A 21313-nucleotide genomic window follows, 5' to 3' on the forward strand; every position below is an offset into this window, starting at 1 on the left:
TTAGCACTTTCTTCAATGAAAATGTATGTTCACACAAAGCCCTGCATACAGCTTAATACATAATAGCTTCAAACCAGAAACAACTCAACTGTCCATCAACAGGTGACTGGATAAATTGTAGTATACTCATACAATTGAATATTATTTAGTAATAAAAATAGGAACAAACTCTGGTTCATGCAACAACGTGGTTGCATCTCAAAAACATGCTGAGTTTCTTGAAAGAAGACAGACACAAAGCGGTAGACTGTAAATAATTCTAATAATACAAAGTTCTAAAACTGACAAAACTAATCTATAGTAATAGAAATTCAATTCATACTTACCTGGGTGGTTAAGGAATAGGTAGATTAACTACAAAGCTATATAAGGGAATTTTCTGGGTGTTAGAAATGTTCTTTATCTTGATTGGGGTAGTGATTACAGGGTGTATACATTTTTCAAAGTCACTGCACAATATACTTTAAACGTGTGCATTTTATTGTATATAAATTATACTCCAACAATACTGATTTTTAAAAAGAGATATTATCCTCTTCAGAGTTATAAAACATTACCTGTATAGATCTGTCTTGTTATCAAACCAATCTGATAAGACTCGAAAAGTAAAGAGGGGAAAACGCTGATGAAGAACATGAAAGCTCACATTTTCAAAGGTGTAGTTAGTTAGAGCCACCTAAGGAAAGAAAAGGAAAACTCCATTATAATAATGCTCATACTTACATGCAAATGGGTTCTAAAAAATCCTAAATATTATTTCTAACTTTTCATAGTAGATATGAAAGCTACTTGTAAAAATGATTCGTGTTACAACTGAATCATAATTAATTTAAAACTATGTATATATAGCCTACTGGACAGAAATGTTTGTAATAAATTAATATTTAATTAGAAAAATAATCAGACCTGAAGAGGTTCAACTTGTTCATATAATACTTACTTTATAGATCCCAGTTCTTATCACTTCTGTTTATACTCTATGCCAATACAAATACTGACAAACAAGCACTGTCAAGCAAGTTAATTTTTTGTTCTTTCCGTACTTACTTTTTGATCCTGGATGACATGCTGATTAACAGGCTCCCACAGATTCGAGGATGAGTTATCTAGTTAAAGGCAGGCATTCATCCTGCTCCCAAAAATTACATCAGTACTAAGACCCGATATATGGACATTATAGAGTCAATTTCATTCCGAAAGCAAAAGATTAAAAAGAAATGACAGCATGTTTCCCATCTTCAAAATATGTAGGTGAAAGCTGTGTTACTGGGAGAAGAATACTGAAAAAGCGTCCAAATTCATAAAACATACCTCTAGCTAGATGATCTCTCAGAAATACCTACAAGACACAAGCAGTCTAAACAATGGCAGGTATTTCAGTGTAAAATGGAAATTAAGGAACCAGCAGTCACCATTCTTAGGTCAGCTCGAGGTTCTGAGGAATAGTTCAAACAGCACTTCACATTTGTATATTACAATTTTAAAATATATTCTTTTCCACTTCTACAATCCAGCAAGTACAAAACAGGGATTGAATGTTAAGCTCATCTCAGTGCAGTGACCCCCAAAAAACTGGTCTTCTTTATCTACAATTTCTATCAATCTCCAGAACAACAGCATCAGAATGTGGCATACTTCGGAGTATGTGTATGTACTTACACTTAGAGAGACACACACACACACACACATACACACACAGACTTTTAAACTTTGGAATGAAGCTATCTATTCTAAAGTCACCAGTATAAAACAGGTACTAACCCATTATGGGGGTAAATGGAAGTAAATTACCATTTCTTTTACAAAAATCAGTATTGCCCTGGAGTACTTCTCTCAAAAATAAATAACTCATTTTATTATAAAATTCCCATATTTGAATGACTCTTCTACATGCTAGTGAATATTTTAATTTAGTTTAAAATTTTTTTCTATTTAGTTTCATAGAAAATTGAACCAAATATCTGATCTCAGGTAGTTACATGATTACCTAATAAAGAGAATAGCACTTCAGACCAAACCTAAACTTCTGCTAGAGTATATATCGTCATTAAAAACAATCAAAAAAATCTCTACAGAAAAGATCACCATGTTGTCCTGCAGCTCTCTCATTATGGGAAAACTTGAAGTTTGCTATGTAAGTTGACCTATAAGGATTAACTAGGGGATTCTGTGATCTCAAACTAAAATTTTAGAAATTGGTCCCCAATATCTGAGGCAGATGGCAGACCTATGTTCTGAGTTGATTTTATTTCAAATAGAACTATGTCATAAATTGGATTAAGACTAAAATATTATGACCTTATAGCACCCACTCTACTTTGGATCTTCTTAGTGTCACAGAAGCATGAAAATGGTCACCTATAATCCCAGCTGTGAGTAAAATTAAAGGAAGGAAACATGAACTCTAAAATTAAGATGATCCACCTTTAGAATGTTCCAATCTTTAGAGTGATTTACTCCATAAGTTGACAGTGAATCTAAAACTATGAATTAGGAGTTTGTTACTTGTTTTAGAAGGCAATCTGAGTAAGTTAAACATTGGAAAAATGTACTATGTAGATCAAAGTCAGAATTGATAGAGGAAGAAAGTGTTATAGTCCTTGGCCGTTTATTTTACTGATAAAGGAATCAGCGGATAGAGGTATGGTTACACTTTTCCATTCACAGAGTCAATGTGCAGTACCCAATGGTTAGTCACTTCAGAAACAAATTATTCAGAATGGGGAGAGGCAATCAGAGAATTAGTGCAAGGGAACTGAGAAAAGTGGAAGGAGACCATAAGGAAGCACCTGTGCCCTATTACCCTGTATCACCTTATTCCTGCAGTTGTTCATCATTTCCCCTGTCTTCAATTAAAAATTTTGGTTGACATAAACTTTCTACAGAAAAATACACAAATTTAAAGTGAACAACTCATGAATTTTTATGTATACATCCATGTAACCACCATGCATATGAAGAAATTTTTAGGACACTGGAAGGCTCCCTTGTGCCCTTTCCCACTCAATACTCACCAAAGTTACAGATTAGTCTTGCCTATTTTTAAACTTCATATAAATGGAAACATTTAATATGTACTATTATTTATCTGGTTTCTTTTGGTCAACATTATGTTTGAGATTCATCTATTGTTCAACGTGGCAATATTTCATTCTTTTTCATTGCCATGTGGTATTTTTTGTTTCAGCTGCTTACTCTGCACCCTAATACACACTAATTATTGGTGACAAGTCTATCTCCTTTTCTAGAGTGTTCGACAGCAAGAACATCTCTGTACTTCCTTCCCACTCCCTCCTCACTCTGCACCAAGACTCAACAGCGTTTCCTCTAAATGTATATATCATTTATGTCTCATCTGGCTCTTACATGCGTATGGGGTCAGTGATAGATGCCCTATCAAAGCCATATAATATATATGGGATATGTGTGTATATACATACATACACAGACATATACTCATTTTAAACATGCTCTCTGTTCTCAGAGAGCTTATTTTATATATTTTATTTTATACATGTTTTACCTTATATATGCTTAAAATAAAATATACAAAATAAGACAGAGAGCATGCCCACAATCCTGATTCTTAACCCCATACTAGCTATGAGGCTTTTAGGCAAGTCACTTCTGTGAATGTCAGTTTTCTCATCTTGAATAATACCTCACTACTTTCTTGTCTTACTTATCCTGCAAGTTTGTGAGTATCAGAAGTCAAAAATGACAAGTCTATAAAAGTGCCTTATAAATAAGATAAAATATGAATACAAGGGAGCGTATTATTTTACCTAACAGATGCTTATTGACAGACTGATGCTGTAATAGGGAATATTAGAACCAGATTCCAGTGTTCCAAACTGAGATGCAGGCCTACATGCTTGTGTGGAAGCATCTGACCTTCCTAGTGACTCTGTTGGGAGTGTTCTTCACTATCTTATCTGACAACTCCTTCGTAGCATCTGATTCCTCTGTCTGATCCTCAAAATATTTTCATTCACAAAATTGTGCTTGGCTCAATCCTGATCGCTCTCTCCATTCACTTCTTGGTGAGCTCAACCACACTCTCATGTGACTTCCAAGACTGTACCTCTAATCCAGACTCTACCCCACATTTGAGACTTCCCTATTGAAATGTCTGTTGAGTATCTTTCACCTGGATATGACTGATACCTCATGCTCTATATCCTTAATCTTCATTTTCCCACCTAAACATGATCTTAAATCATCTATGCCAGAACCCTGACAATCATTCTTGACACCTCCTCCTCTTCATCTTTTTGTACATCCAATTCTTGTGGATTTACTCTCTAAATTGTTTTGTGAATCGCTATATCACTGTCAGTTTTCATTTGAGCTACTTCAATAATGTTCTCACTGGTTTCCTACCTCTGGTCTTGCCCCCTTCCACACTGCTACCAGAAAATAAGTCTCAGAGGTAATTCACATCAGTGCCTCCATATCACCTTAGCCACTCCGACAATCATACTCCAAGACCTGTGATTACCAGTAATTGTACCCTCTCCATAATCTCATGTAACCCATCCTCCAACCACCGTCTCCTTCCGGGTTACTCCCCCTGGTGCCCTGACCTCTCTGCTCCTAACCTAGCTCAAATTCCACAGTCAGTCATTATAATCCCAACCTTGCACTAACATTCAGTTCCCTGCCCCCTCTTGCTTCCTTTTAATTAATTAAATTTTAGTAAAGCCACAACCCTTTGCTTCTGAGCTGTGCTCAAATCTAACCCTCTGTTACTCTGCACTTATATCTGTGAATTTGAACACAGCTGGCAGGTATCTCTTTAATTTGCTGATGCAAAGCTCAAATGGGCTGTCAATGCCTAGCTTCTATATTTTCTTAATCACTCTCAAATTCTCCTAAATAACTCTTCTCTCCTCAAACCCAAAGAGCCTGAAGCTCTTGAAACTGAAGCAACCAGAAGAGAACTTCTCATCCTCACGGCTACCCACCTAACAACATCTGCACCCAGATAATCTGCCTGCTAAAATGGAGGAACCAGCTATACCCTTAATCTTAATTTGATCTAAACCGAGCCCCAAATCTGTACATTAGAGATGGCATTCCGTAATATTTGTTGAATTGAATCAGATATATTTCCAACCTAGTTTGCAAATTCTTGTAAGGCCTGGATTAAGTTGATATCCAGAAGGCCTCTAAATGTAATCCTCTGGGGAAGAGTCATTTATTCTTTCATTCAAGCAGTCGAGTATATCATGAGCACTATTTCAGAGGCACTTTGTTACCGAGGATTCAAAGTCTGGAGGGAACAGCAGAAATTCTATGTTAAGCAGGAGAGTGAAAACTAGTATATTAAAAAACAAATTTAAAAAATTTAAAAATCCAAAGTAGCATTAAAAAAAAGGTATCCATTCAACTGTAAATTGTATCTGGGGGGTGCAACTGTTGTGGAGATGTTGGATTTCACTTTCATTTTACATACTCTTCTGCAATTTTTAGAGTGAATATAAATTATTTTTAATAAGGAACATTAAAAACAAACTATAAATATTTAAGAAAACAAAGAGCTAGAAACAGCTAAGTGTCATGAGGGAGATACAGATAAAAGAAATAAAGATAAAAAAGGAGTTTCTGGAACTGTTTAAATCCAGAAAAAATAGTTTGAGGGCCTCTAATATGAAGAAACTCTTAGGGCCAAAGTCATAACCCTTAAAATCCTATACCACCTAGAGATACAAGACAGTACTTCCCACAAGTTCATTCAGGATTTCACGGAAATTTCCAAATTGCCAGGAGTACTTAGGGTTAGGAAAAAAGTGATAATCTAATATGGCACATCTAGGAAGTGGGGGTGGTGGTGGTGTAAATTACCTGACTCGTAACTTTTTCACAGTTGTTCTGCACAGATACAAATAAAGATCAGAGATGGTATATATGTAGTCTAGAATTAGAGAGAATTTCCAGTAAGGACTAAAGAAAGCCCTAAACTCTGAAAAAATATTTACTCTCTAATTTGTGATTTTTTAAGCTAACAGTTGATAATTGCTATAGTTGCCCTTTGGATCTTCAGGAATGAAAAGATCCCTAAAACTAAGTAAGACTCAATAATTTAATTTTGTGTTTATATACTTAATTTATGTGTTCATTCAGGCAGTATCGGAGACTGAAGTTTGAAATACATAATGGAATATACAAACCAAATACATCACACAATCTCTGTACCTTCCATATCCTATGCCGTGTCACTAGGAATCACAGTGGACCCTTGAACAACACAGGGGTTAGGGCACCAACCCCCATGCAGTTGAAAATCTGTGTATAGCTTTACAGTTAGCTCTTTGTAGATGCAAATCTGCATTGCAGATTCAACCAACCCGTGGATCATGTAGTACTGTAGTATGTGTTTATCAGAGAAAAAAAAAATCCACCAATAAGTGGATCTGTGTAGTTCAAACCCATGTTGGAAGATTCTTGTGCTGACAATATTTTAAGAACAATAGGATAAAAATTATCCTCAAGCAGATACATGTATGGTACATTTTCAAATTAGATAAAATGTGAGCATAACTTGAAGCTCATGGTGCAGAGAGAAAATAAAAATGGGAATACCTAAATTTTATATAAAGAGCATATTTTCTTATCTGGAAGAATTACTCCATGATTGGTCCCAAAAGAATTGCAGAGGGCATGCTTGGAAACTCAAATTTTTATATAAATCTAGAAGAGCCAGAAAAGATCACAGCGGATAATGAGTATAATAGAAAGAGAAAGTATTTTCAAAGGGAAGTAGTTGAAGAATAGAGTTCTCTCTTAAAGTTAAACATTTTATCTGATATTACAAGTCCAAAATCTGAGAATAGAGCAATTTATTGTAGGTATCTTTTTTCTTACATTTTTGGTGACAGAATTATTTCTCTGAGTGATTGCATATTAATAACATAGTTTCATACTACCAAAAATCCTTACCTGGGCCCCCAAAGACTCAACTGGATGCTGCTATTAACTATTTCCAAGTAATGTGTTTCCAATTGACCCAGGTTTTAAATATCCCTAGTTCAAAAAGTTCTTTCCTATATCTAGACTAAATTTTTCTTACTGTAATAAATCAAAAAGGTCAAGCTGAGTTTATCTGGCCTCGAGTGTAAAAATGATTTAAGAGCAAAAAATGATGAAATTACACAACATTCCATACATACAAGATAACATTTTATGATAGCTGTAGACTTTTATAGCCACTGCTATTTGTGCTTAGACACAAACAGGGGAAAAAAAATCATCAATAACAAAGCTAAATACTTCTATAGCTTTGCATTTTAGAAAGTAGTATTTATTTTTGAAACTCTACTTAAGTATAATAAAAATAATTCACAAATAAGCATAAGCTATATAGGAAGCTATATTAATATTCTATAATGAAATCACTATATATTGATCTAATCTCTTATTTCCAAACCAAATTTCAGATAAAGTACCTTACCTCATTTCTCATGATTCTCCAAAGATTTAATGTAATTCGGCCAACAATATTTATCTCACTCATTGTATCCGACCCATAGTCATCTCTTTCGGCTGCAAATCTATTCTCAACTTTGTCATCTATAGAAATGAATATAGGTTGCATCAGGACTCACAGAAACCAAATTTCCAAGCAAACCATGCAAAAGAAAATGAGAATAAAAATTCAAGATGAAGGTTAAAGATTAAATGTAATTCACAGTTTATTTTGTATTAGGTTTAAGAGAAAAATCATTATTTTGACTAATAAAACAATTTTTCTTTCCTCTTTAAGTTATAATTTTGTGAAATAAATGTATCTGAAAACTGTATATATTTTTCAACAATAAAAACACATATATACACTTTTTAAAAAATTAAATGCTTTTCTCTTTAAATATGATAATTACTGATGCTATTTGTTTTTTAAATAAATTTATTTATTTTTGGCTGCATTGGGTCTTCATTGCTGCACACGGTCTTTCTCTAGATGTGGTGAGTGGGGGCTACTCTTTGTTGTGGTACGTGGGCTTCTCATTGTGGTGGCTTCTCTTGCTGCAGAGCATGGGCTCTAGGCACATGGGCTCAGTAGTTGTGGCTCACGGGCTCTAGAGCACAGGCTCAGTAGTTGTAGCGCACAGGTTTAGTTGCTCCACGGCATGTGGGATCTTCCCGGACCAGGGCTCAAACCCGTGTCCCCTGCATTGGCAGGAGGATTCTTAACCACTGCGCCACCAGGGAAGCCCTGGTGCTATTTTTATAAATACCTAACACCACATCATTTCTTTGGTGTTTGGATGAAAAATATTTATTATTAAACTGGTCATTTCTTGGGGAAAAAAATGGTAGAATTTTTAACCTAAACAATTCTCTGGGGCTTCCCTGGTGGCACAGTGGTTGAGAGTCTGCCTGCTGATGCAGGGGACACGGGTTCGTGCCCCGGTCTGGGAAGATCCCACATGCCGCAGAGCGGCTGGGGCCGTGAGCCATGGCCGCTGGGCCTGCGCGTCCGGAGTCTGTGCTCCGCAACGGGGGAGGGCCATGGCCGCTGGGCCTGCGCGTCCGGAGCCTGTGCTCTGCAACGGGGGAGGCCACAACAGTGAGAAGCCCGTGTACCAAGAAATGAGGCTTGTGTCACATGTTGAAATGATAATATCTGAATATATTCAGTTAAATAAAATATGTCCTTAAATTAAAAAAAAAAATCTCTGAAAATTTGTTGACCTTAATTAATGATTTTCATTATCAGGGTGAAATTCTATTAACTACATATGGAGAACTAGATGAAGAGTTCCTCTTACAGTGAACAGAGTTCTGAGTCTAGTTTCTAAGTGATGATTTTATCTAGAATTAGAAATTAAAATTTGTTTCTCCTATATAACACTGGGTACACATGAATGTTGTTGATAGAGGCTCTAGAATAATAAATATATTTACCATATTTGAATGTCTGTTATGTTCTAAGAACTTTACTAACATTATTTATTTTATTTTAATACAGCCACTTTATTATGTTAGTATCATTTTTATTTTGCACTATAGTACATTCTACTCAGAAATGTTTTATCTTGTCCCAGGCCAAATAGTAACAAAACCAGTATTCTAAACCTGGGTTACCTGACTCCAAAGACCATGTACACAAACCTACTGCTCGTCTTTATTTTAAAAACATAATGTTTAAGAGATTTTTTTCAAGTGTACACCATAGTGATTCAGTATTTTTGCAGATTATATTCCATTATAGGTTATTACAAGATAATGGATATAATTCCCTGTGCTATTCTGTATGAAACTAACACAATATTGTAAATCAATTTAAAAAAAGTTTAAAAAAGTGTTGTGTTTTTCCTTTCATTTTTTCGTTTAACAAACACATAATGTTTACTATGTTCTCAGGCACTGTTCTAAGTATTTTATTATAGCACTATGAGATAAGTTCTGTTACGTCCCTATTCTACAGATGAACAAATTGAGGTATCGATAAGTTAAGAAACCTATCCTGTTGGATGTCTGAATCCTGCTGGCCAGGATTTGAACCCAGGTGGTCTTTCTCCAGAATGTGTGCTTTTTACCATTGGTGCTCTTTACTGTGCCTTTCTACTGCATACCCTTTCTACTGCATGCCCTTTCTACTGCATGCCCTTTCTACTGCACCATGTTGCCTCATAAAAAAGGTTTCAGCAGTGTTCTAAAAGGACAGGAGCTTTCATTCATTATTCTGAAGTCATATACCTTAGTCATTACAATTAATTAATTAAAGTGCACTGAACACCCATGCTACCTATCCTGAATGTTCAGAAACCTATGCCCAAAGAAATGTTGAAAAAATTGAGATATATCACTATTCCTATCACTCAAGGGACAGAGAAGCTACAAACAATTAATGCAATGAAAAACTAAAAGCAGCTCTGCCTTTTTTTCTAAACTTTTGCAAAGCTCAAAATATTTACTGTCCTTGAATCTTCTTCAACTTCAACTTTTCCCTTTCCATTTACCAACACTTTAGATATTTTATTGACTTCATAACCCCTTTCAGGAGGTATCTTGATTGGTTTTACTAATTTTGTATGTGATCTTTACGCCTCCCAAAGTATATGCTACTTTGTCCTAGTCCAACTTGGGGGGGGGGCCTTTAAAACAAAGTTATTAAAAATTCAGTAACTATAAACAAAACATAATTTAAAAAATGCTTTAAAAAGTAATTTTGGGGCTTCCCTGGTGGCACAGTGGTTAAGAGTCCACCTGCCGATGCAGGGGACATGGGTTCGTGCCCCGGTCCGGGAGGATCCCACATGCCGCGGAGCGGCTGGACCCGTGAGCCATGGCCACTGAGCCTGCACGTCCGGAGCCTGTGCTCCACAACGGGAGAGGCCACAACAGTGAGAGGCCCGCGTACCGCAAAAAAAAAAAAAAAAAAAGTAATTTTGGTATGAATATTATTACTGCCCCTCTCTTCAATTAGAATCACACTATTGGGGAACAGCCTTCAAAATTCATGTAATTTTTTAGCCTGACACCCAAATAAAAAAAACAGTTAGTGTTCCTCTACCATCTCCTCATTCCTCACCAAATGGATAAAACATAGAACCAGACAAATAAAATAAAATTATGGTATATCAAGTCAAAGAAATGTTATGTGCTTCATAATGATTATAAAGACTTTCTCATAATGCAGAAAAATATTTATGTTAAAATGCTGGATAGGGCTTCCCTGGTGGCGCAGTGGTTGAAAGTCTGCCTGCCGATGCATGGGACACGGGTTCATGCACCGGTCTGGAAATATCCCACATGCCGCGGAACGGCTGGGCCCGTGAGCCATGGCCGCTGAGCCTGCGCGTCTGGAGCCTGTGCTCCGCAGCGGAAGAGGCCACAACAGTGAGAGGCCCGCATACCGCCAAAAAAAAAAAAAAAAAAAGCTGGATAAAAATGGGATATATGTATGATTAAAGTTTATAATGGAGTTATGTATATCTAGAACTTACACAATTTAGTATTAAAAATCAGGCTAAAACAATAATCTTGTCTTTATTTGTAATTTTCCCTGTAGTTAACAATAAAACATTCATAGTGCTTCCTACCTGGCACCCGAGAGATCATCTGGCATAAGTCAACACTCAGTGCAGCAGCCCTCTGTAAGAGGTAACCCCAGGAATGCATCTGAATCTCATATCCTAGCAGAATATCAGGATCATACCTAAAGAAGGAATGAAAAAATTAAACAAGGACCACACGTTTGAACCTTTAAGCAGAACTACTTCTTTATGATATAAATTACAAAATTAAAAATCTACATTTTATAATGTTTCTCAGGTGGAAAAGGGTGATATAGTGGTGCCTATAGAATTTCTTTAGAGGAAGGGGTGGGGTGGTTAAGTTCTTAGTTCAAAGCTACTTTTGTAAAAGCAAAAGTAGTTTTTACTTAGATTATGTATTTACTTGATATGACTTGGCAAAGAGGCTGCTAAAAATTGGGGTGGGAGGCAGGCATTACCAGTAAAGTGTATGAGTGAGGGTATAATTGAGATATAACGTGGGTAGGGGTAGGGTGAAGTATGAGGGCACGTGTGGATACTGTATTTTGAAAATGATCCCCCAGGTCATTTTGTTGTCACTTCTCTACCCCTCTCCCTCTACTGTCCTTAAACAGTTGTAATGCTGAGGAAAAAATGAAAATTTCTTCCTTTTCCCTCTTAGTAAAGACTTGGTCCTCACATAAAGTAAGGCCTCTGTAACGATAAGTTCGTCCTCTAAACTTAAGAGGAAGGTGACTCAGTTTAATGGAAGAATTAAATATTAATAGGGGTGAGATTAATGTGGGGAAGCTAAACATCAGAAACTAGGTGAAAAATACGCTCACTGTGGTCACACAGTTGCACTGGTAGAACTGAACTGACGATCTGCATCCACCTTAGAAGGAGCTGCTTTGTGCTTCTTCTGAGGACTTCCACCGTGACCACCATAAAAAAGTCTGATTATAGTACAAAGGAAAATAAGCATGAAGATTTACTTCAATGGGAAAATGGTGTGGGCAAGAGAAGAACTGATTACAGTCTTAGGTGGAGAACAAAAACTTTTGAGAGTGAAAACTACTGTAATGCTATCAAATTAGAAGTTCCAAATTACTCTGATTATTGTACCATTATTCATAAAAGCCAAAAAAGTAGAGTGAAAGATCACAAAAATTTATAAAGCTGGGTTTTACGTAACTGCTTATAAAGTCACTCTGAATTATGGGATGAGCAGCCTGTCCATATTACATCACTTAACACTATTAAGTTTCACCAATGTCTACAGTTATAGATTACCCCAGTTTACTAATGTAAGCAATATATGGCTACTCAGCAAGTCTGTGGTAACAATGGATCATGGGAAGACCAGATCTATTTTTAGAACTGGTTTGCTAATATTTTATCATACTTTCATAGCTAATTTCTTTAAATGGGTATTGAATGACATTAGTTTTTACTTATAATAAAAATAAGAATGTCACAAAAATGTCTCCTTACTTAAGTGGCTAATGTCAAAAGAACTAGACTCAAACTTCTGCAATAATATTCTTTTCATTTTTCCTATTCCTTAAAGGCCCTATAAAATACATTCCCTAACGTAAATTTCAATATCCAGTGATCTGCTTGTGATCCAGTGTTATACTACAGACTTACAAAGTAGCCTTCAAACTTGTCAGGAGAAAAAGATAACATATATCCATGTGCTTTCCTCTATATAAAAAGGACTGAAATTTCTGAGAAAACCACTTAATTTAATAAAAATGATTAATTTAACAGAACAGCCAAATGGATCTTTTCACCGACCTATAAAAGTGTTTTCTTGGTAGAAAGTGCCACGTGGCTGGTAATTCTGGAACAAAGAGCAGGATTATAACACGAGAGAGTGGGGAGAAGCAAAAGCAAGCAAGACAATATGCAACAATGAGGCAAAGGCTCAGTCTCAGAGGTTAAAAGGGTAGATTAATTCTTAAAAAGGAAGTCCAGAAAAGTCCTAGGGCTTCAAGAAAAGAGAAGTCTCCCAACACCCTTCCTGCTCATTAGTCTTCTAAAATAACATCCAATATCTCAACACATCTTTGTTGATAGCAACTTCATCAACTCTTCCATTAAAGTTAAACTCTTCTCAGAGCAGTCAAAGATGATCTGCAATGACAAGTGCATCTCCCTATAAAGCTAACTATGTAATGTCTAAATTTGAGAAACTGGGGCAGAAGTGTTAAGTGACTCTAAGGATCGTCAGGGAAAGGAGATTTGAAGGATTCCCATACACACATGAAAGAACCCATGCAGCTGACTGCATTAATACTAAGAATATTTAGAAAAGGCATTACAATTTGGTCACAGTTAACCTTGGTCTTAAGAGAAGACTTTGGAAGATTGCTGGAGTACCTATCACATACATTTCTAAACATGGGTACAACATGAAGAAGATGCCAGATGATTACAGAGCCCTTCTGTTGACTCTTAAATAGTTCTTCCACCTTCTTCAACTGAATTTTTTTGATTCATGAAACATCTACTTATTTACAAGAATTATTATTCCAATCAGCTACTTGCTCTGTTGTGGTAACTGACTAATAGAGTGATTAAGTACACTTATTTTCTGATAATGTTTTGAAAGTATTTTTTTCTCAATTAACAAGTACCTATTTTATAAACTACTACTGCTCAGAGATTACCAATGAAAAAACAGAAAGCTACCCTTAATGCTTCTCTTAATGGATTTATTAATATTTTGTTCTTTTAGAAAAACTGCCATTTCAGTATTTTTCAGATCTATTATATTTATTTTTTGACCTAGAGGCTGTTTTGTTTTACAAGACTCTCAAAGCTCAGAAAACATCTTTTTCAAGTTCAAAGTCCCAAGGATTCTATATTTCTTCTGTGAAAACATTCAGTGACAATAACAAAATCTTGGTGACTTGTTCTGCAATTTTTGTAAATTTTATTCACTCTACCAGGTTTCTAAAAGTTATAGAAAGAACAAGGTTGGGTAGATAGGATTAGTAGTGAAGAACAAAACTGTGCTTCTGATGAAGCATCAGAAAAAGCAGCAAATAAGAAAATAATTTTATTTGCTTAGGCAGAAAAAAGCTGCTTTACAATTAATATTTTAGATAACCCAATAACATCTGTACAGATGAGAGGTGAGGGGGCTCTAGGGGAGTAGCAATGGGCATGGGGAGGGGGAGGGGAGAAGGAATGATCTTGAAAGATAATTCTGAGGTTAAATGGATAGGATGTAATGCATGGAATAGAGAAGAAAAAAAGGTAGGACTCAAAACTTAAATTATTTAAGTTAGGGAGTCCGGGGAAATGTGAAATTAATAGTTCAAGGAAATACAGAAAGAGAAAAATGTTTGTGACAAGAAGATAATGAATTTGGTTTTACTTGTGTAATATCGCTTTGCATTATTTTATGTGTTTGCCACCTGAGCAGGTAAATATTAAGAACAGAAAAATAAAGACAATAAAACTCTTTGAGAATATGCATCTATATCTTATTCAATCTTATATTCAGCACAGAACTGTACCTTACACATAGAGTTAATATTTAAGTACTGACCAGGCTAAGAGTTTTATGTGCTTTATCTCACTTAATTCTCGTATCTATTACCCCTTTTACAGATGAGGAAACCAAAGTTTAGAGAGATAATTAACTTGCTCAAGACAAAAAGACAGAGCTGGCTGACTCCCAAGCCTACGCTCTTAGCAAAACCTGTGTAGAGTAGGTGCTCAACAAATGAGGTATAAGAAGGAAATAATCTTTTAGGGAGCTGTTTGGACTAATATATAAAGGACATTACAGAATTGAAATGTTGATATTTAAGCATTTTTCTCTTTTTCTAATAGCCATATCATCTTTTGAATAAGAACCAGAAGTTAGTTTTATTTTGTTTACTGCATTTTTCTTAACAACCAGTATAATTCATGTTATGGACATTTAAGAAAGTTACTACACTTGCAAATGATTGATAAGATTCTCAATGTTCACAGGTAATCCTATTGCTGGGAATAAACCTAACAAGGAGAAGACAAGCATACAAAGCCCACGGACATTACTGGATATGTGCTGGCCCATAAAATGGTATCTGCCTAAAACTCTTACATGTTCCTTTTGCTAAGCTGCTTGCAGTGGGGGTACTAAAAGTACCTGACATGTTGATATCTCTATGAGAAGATAAAAGATAGGACTGACAATGGCAAGACTCAAATGGATGGGAATCCATCCAGTCACCGGTGCAATAAATAGTAAAAATACATTCCTCTTTTTTCCTCCCTAGAGTGGTGGGTAGCAGCATATCATTTTTTTTATGCTTTGACATTTAATCTAATTTTGTTTCACTGAAAACGTTTTCTGGTTTTCTGATTTTCAAAATGGTTTATGTTAACCCATCTGGGATGCAATCAGATGTTGAATTAGTAAAACATCACCTTGACCTTTCTTTTTTTTTTTTGCAGTACGCGGGCCTCTCACTGTTGTGGCCTCTCCCATTGCGGAGCACAGGCTCCGGACGCGCAGGCTCAGCGGCCATGGCTCACGGGCCCAGCCGCTCCGCGGCATGTGGGATCTTCCCGGACCGGGGCACAAACCCGTGTCCCCTGCATCGGCAGGTGGACTCTCAACCACTGCGCCACCAGAGAAGCCCCACCTTGATCTTTAATGCAGGATATCGTCTCAGTTTTATAGGAAAAAGTTCGACTACAAAAGCAGAACAGAAAGGCTTGAGTGTAACAACACGCTCAAGGACAGCTTTTATCCATACATCAGGATCCAGAGTATTTTCCAGCCTGCTTTAGGCATTTAAAAACCTAAATCTAGCAATGGGCAATGGCTACTAAGAGTTATACTCTTGAGAAAATGCAAAAGAGATCCACTTAATTGTTTAATTTTTAAATTAAAATTTTTTTGGTTAAAAACTCTTTCATAAATTTTGACAAGATTCTACTATCAAGCATCAAAGCCAACTATCAAATGGTCAAAAGAGATTTTCAAGAAACTATGTGCACAAAAAAGTATGTACCAGATAGTCCTAAATTTATGAACAAATTACATTCCAAAGTTTTTTGGAAATACTGATTTGTTTAAAACTCAGAAAAAATTTTCTTTAAAAAAAAAAAAAGAAAAAGAAAAGAGGTACTGAAATGGTGGCTGGCTCCCAAGGTAGAAGACTATTTAATGAATAATACAATTTAACTTTAGTACAGTTACCCATTATTTCATCACCATAGAAAAATGCTAAAATCCAACTGGGAAAGCTAGAGGCTAAGCTAATATTTCTCTTTCACTGGCCCCAAATCCTGAGAGTAGAATACTCCTTTTCTTATTCCTAATCTGCTGGAAATGGTGATGGTGGTTGGAGATGAGGGCAAAATCCTTTCCGGGCTAACTTTTCTTTCAAGGGCCATAGGAAGGTATTCGCTTCCTATTTTTTTAAATTTTTTAATAATTTTTTTTCTTTTTTATTTATTTATTTGTGGCTGAGTTGGGTCTTTGTTGCTGCATGTGGGCTTCCTCTAGTTGCGGCGAGTGGAGGCTACTCTTCGTCGCAGTGCATGGGCTTCTCCTTGCGGTGGCTTCTCGTTGCGGAGCACAGGATCTAGGTGTGTGGGCTTCAGTAGTTGTGGCACATGGGCTTTAGTAGTTGTGGCTCGCAGGTTCTAGAGCGCAGGCTCAGTAGTTGTGGCGCACGGGCTTAGTTGCTCCACGGCATCATGTGGGATCTTCCCAGACCAGGGCTTGAACCTGTGTCCCCTGCACTGGCAGGCGGATTCCTAACCACCACACCATCAGGGAAGCCCATCACTTCCTATTTTTAACTTTCACCTATATTAATCAAAAGTAGCACAAAAGGACTCTGAACAAAAACTGGAAAAAAAAATCAGAAAATACAAAACAATACCTCTTTATTATATGTGCAATTTCTTGAAAAAGTGCCTTCTCATCAGCAGCATAGGTAACTTCTAGTCCTGTAATCCCAGATCTAATAAGCAATGGGGTCTGATATCTGATATCTAAGAATAAACAAAATATTTATTACATGTAATTGTTTAAGTAATATTATCCCTTACTTTTGAGTAAGACTATGCACCTAAAATACTTTAAAATGAGACAGCATTCCCCAAAGTAAATATGTAATTAGCTCAGTTTCTTGAAAATTTTCTTAAAGGTTTTCTAGTACATGTAACTGAAAATTCAAATTTCATATTTTCAATTATTTTCCTGAAAAGTCTACATTCACAAAATTCCCCAGATAACGTGTCACCCAAAAAGAAATATTATTACTTTGTTTCTTCCTACAGGAAGAGGCTTGCTTAGTGGAGAATATTTTACTCAGTGGTATGCTGGAGAATGCTTATAAGCACCTCTCCAGGAAAGAAAAAAAAAAAGCCCTGATTTGTACTTCTTGTCTATATCCAAGATGTGAAAACTTCCCACCATGGCTAATTTGAAACTACCAATGTGACATCAACTAGTTCAAAAAATTCATGAAAATTTAGCATTGGCTTGTGAACTGGTACAAGCCAGCTCAAGCACATCACTGATTAAACTGCAAATTCCTGTACAGTTTTGTTATATGTTAAGACTTCCTCCTCAATTGACTGAATTCACATATTACTATTTAAAATTGCAGAGGAACACCTGGTATTTTATAAACTGCCTTACATGGTATCCTATATGAAGTACCTCTGAACCAAAAGTGTATGTATTTAGGAAGAGATATCAACAAAATTAGAATATATCTTAAGTCTTTTATAAACCATTAACTTACAGTAGTAACTTAACTCCTTAAAGTAAAGAGAAACTCTGTATTAGCAGCAAAATACCAGCATGCATATATAAGGAAGGCTGTCCACCCAACGTACACAATTATTTGACTTCAGTATTAACAATTAGTATTTTATATAATAATATTTAGATCAAATTAGATATGCTAATTGGAAATTTTATTAAGCTCTTTATATTGTATTGTTTCTGACTTCTAACAATAATTCAAGAATAATGAATTTAGGACAAAGCTATAGACAACATTTCCTACTCCCACCTCAGCAAACATTTTACAGAGGAGTTCCTTATGCTTGCTTGGTTTAGATCTTGAGCAAAGAAACTGTGCCATTAAAAGGTTCATCCTAATGTAGGTAGGTATAAAATTAATAAAAATGAACAATACCTTGACTAGAGACTGTCTTGTCTTTATCAATCACTATTACACCTGTGAGTTCTGTTTTGTCTGTATCCAGCAGTGGAGTGTCAGATGAGATGCAGTAGAACAGAGCACAGATTGGGTCAAATTCAGGATCTGGTTCTAAGTCTCGTCTAGTTCGAGCATGTAATTCCACACTGATTAGAGTAAGATTTTGTATCTATAAAAGGAAATAAAAATCACACTTTTAAACATTTTTTTTCAGACATGCCGAAAGAAGTATGTTTCACTAAGACTCTAAGGAAATACACGTGTAAAATTACAGAAAAAAATGGTTATAAAGGACACATTCACAACTTAACACTCCACAAATTAAAACTAGATTTTTACTTCTAAGATTAGCTTAAATCAATTCACGTTTTTCTTTTAGAAAATCTGCTTACGCTGTAATTTCTTAATGACAACACACACTTAAAACTATCTGTCTAGAGTACATGCAGTGCCTCTGAATTTTCGCAATTTCTATTTGAGAAAGAGAATGACTAGTCCAGGTGGTCGTACATTCAAACCAAAGTCTGTTGATTTTACCTTTTACTTTCTACCCAGTTAATTATAGTTTTACCTATATTTTAAACGGAAAAGACAGATATTTTTTAGTTTGAAACTCCTACCTATTAATCCTCTGAGGGCTACTTAAATTTAGAGTTTTGTACATACTAGGCAGATTTTTCATTACAGTTTTTCCTGAAAACAAAAAATCATAAGAATTGTATGGTGTCAACTACACAATAGCCAGCTTTTTGCCTATGCACATTTTCTCTTTGACATATAATGCAAAAAATGTAATATTTTGCTTTTTACACTTATTTTCCTATGCTAATAAAAACTCTTCTTAACTGTAATCCTTTGTTATCTTTCTAAGACAGAGTAAGAATAAACTCTGGGTAAGAAAAACAAGATATATGTTGGATGATTAATGATTACAGCTAGAATTATAGCCATCATTGTACCAGTAATACACATATACCTGGCAATGAAAAATTAGTAGACTACTGGTAATTACTCAGATCATATAAATTTAATAAAGGATTTATATTTTGTATTTATCTTGCATGCCATCTGTTGAAGAAATGTAAATGCAAGGCTCTCCTTAGTGATGGGAGTAGAATTTGGTAGATATCTTTGGAGGACAACTTAGAAATATCTACCAAAATTTTAAAAGGACAGAACAAATTAGGGGTTACCAGTGGGAAGAGAGAAGGGGAGACGGTCAAGATACAGACAGGGGATTAAGAGATAAAAAACACTATGTATAAAATAAATAAGCAACAAGGATATTTTGTACAGTACAGGGAAATACAGCCATTATTTTATAATAACTTTTTTTGTTGTTTTTTTTTTTTTGCGGTACGCGGGCCTCTCACTGTTGTGGCCTCTCCCGTTGTGGAGCACAGGCTCCGGGCGCGCAGGCTCAGCGGCCATGGCTCACGGGCCCAGCTGCTCCGCAGCATGTGGGATCTTCCCGGACCGGGGCACGAACCCGTGTTCCCTGCATCCCCAGGCGGACTCTCAACCACTGCGCCACCAGGGAAGCCCTCAACTTCACTTTTATTTCAAAATAGATTAAGATCCTGAACATTTCAGCTGCAAAATTATGGCATAACCTTATCTGTAAGAGGAGTTTGCATTCTACATAACTTTCCCATAGGTTTTGGGTATTTTCTTCACTTGGGTTTCATCAGAAGTTTATTACTTTTTCCTTTGCTCTTGAAATTTAGGTGTTGGATATGTCTTATGTCCATTACATTAGAACTGATGAAGCATTAGTGTTATCTGCAGAGGCAAGTAAAAGATTAAGACAATCATAGAGATACTGTTGTTTAAAAAGCATTGCTGGGCTTCCCTCGTGGCACAGTGGTTGAGAGTCTGCCTGGCGATGCAGGGGACATAGGTTTGTGCCCCAGTCCGGGAAGATCACACGTGCCACGGAGTGGCTGGGCCCGCAAAAAAAAAAAAAAAAAAAAATTGAATCACTATGTTGTACACCTGAAACTAATATAATGTTGTAAATCAACTATATTTCAATTAGAAAAAAAGACATATCCTTTGATCTAGCATTTATACTCTTGAGAATAAGCCTGTAGATATATTCATATATGTAGCCAAAATATATGCACAAAGATGTTCACTAAAGATGATAATATTTTCAGTTTTTTATAAGTTAAAAAGACTAAAAACCTAAATGTCTATCAGTTGGGAACTGGTTACATAAATTATGTGGCTTCCATAAAAACTACAGAATGGAAAACTCTGTAGCCTTTAAAATTTTCAAAAGAATGAGCCAGATCTACGTGTCCTAAAATGGAAAGACCACCATAATACACGGATAAATGGAACGAGTGTAGTATGCTTCCATGTATGTTAAAAATGTTAAGTACATGCATAGAAAATGTCTGCAAAGAGACAAAAAATATAAAACTGTTTATTGCTTTTGGGGAAGTGGACTGCTTAGTCAGGTGGGAGAGAAGCTTACTTTTCAATGGAAATCTTTTTGTCTTTTTTTTTTTTAACATCTTTATTGTAGTATAATTGCTTTACAATGGTGTGTTAGTTTCTGCTTTATAACAAAGTGAATCAGCTATACATATACATATATCCCCATATCTCCTCCCTCTTGTGCCTCCCTCCCATCCTCCCTATCCCACCCCTCTAGGTGGTCACAAAGCACCAAGCTGATCTCCCTGTGCTATGCAGCTGCTTCCCACTAGCTATCTATTTTACATTTGGTAGTGTATATATGCCCATGCCACTCTCTCACTTCGTCCCAGCTTACCCTTCCCCCTCCCCATGTCCTCAAGTCCATTCTCTATGTCTGTGTCTTTATTCCTGTCTTACCCCTAGGTTCTTCATGACATTTTTTTTCTTAGATTCCATATATATGTGTTAGCATACGGTATTTGTCTTTCTCTTTCTGACTTACTTCACTCTGTATGACAGACTCTAGGTCCATCCACCTCACTACAAATAACTCAATTTTGTTTCTTTATATGGCTGAGTAATATTCCATTGTATATATGTGCCACATCTTCTTTATCCATTCATCTGTTGATAGACACTTACGTTGCTTCCATGTCCTGGCTATTGTAAATAGAGCTGCAATGAACATTGTGGTAATCTTTTTGTCATGCC

The 21313-nt window shown here is 36.0% G+C and overlaps 1 protein-coding gene across 1 annotated transcript in view; it reads right to left on the reverse strand.

Moving 5' to 3' along the window:
- Positions 1–21313, reverse strand: part of REV3L (REV3 like, DNA directed polymerase zeta catalytic subunit) — a 178127-nt gene that overhangs the window by 39681 nt on the left and 117133 nt on the right. The window contains exons 17-21 of the mRNA XM_030882819.3: positions 18152–18344; positions 16883–16994; positions 11049–11164; positions 7454–7572; positions 558–676 (exon numbers count right to left, since the gene is read on the reverse strand). Coding sequence (XP_030738679.1) covers positions 558–676; positions 7454–7572; positions 11049–11164; positions 16883–16994; positions 18152–18344 — 659 coding nt within the window. The remainder of the gene's footprint in view (positions 1–557; positions 677–7453; positions 7573–11048; positions 11165–16882; positions 16995–18151; positions 18345–21313) is intronic.

The sequence above is a fragment of the Globicephala melas genome, chromosome 14 (genome assembly GCF_963455315.2).
Source record: "Globicephala melas chromosome 14, mGloMel1.2, whole genome shotgun sequence".
NCBI classification, from domain to species: domain Eukaryota; kingdom Metazoa; phylum Chordata; class Mammalia; order Artiodactyla; family Delphinidae; genus Globicephala; species Globicephala melas.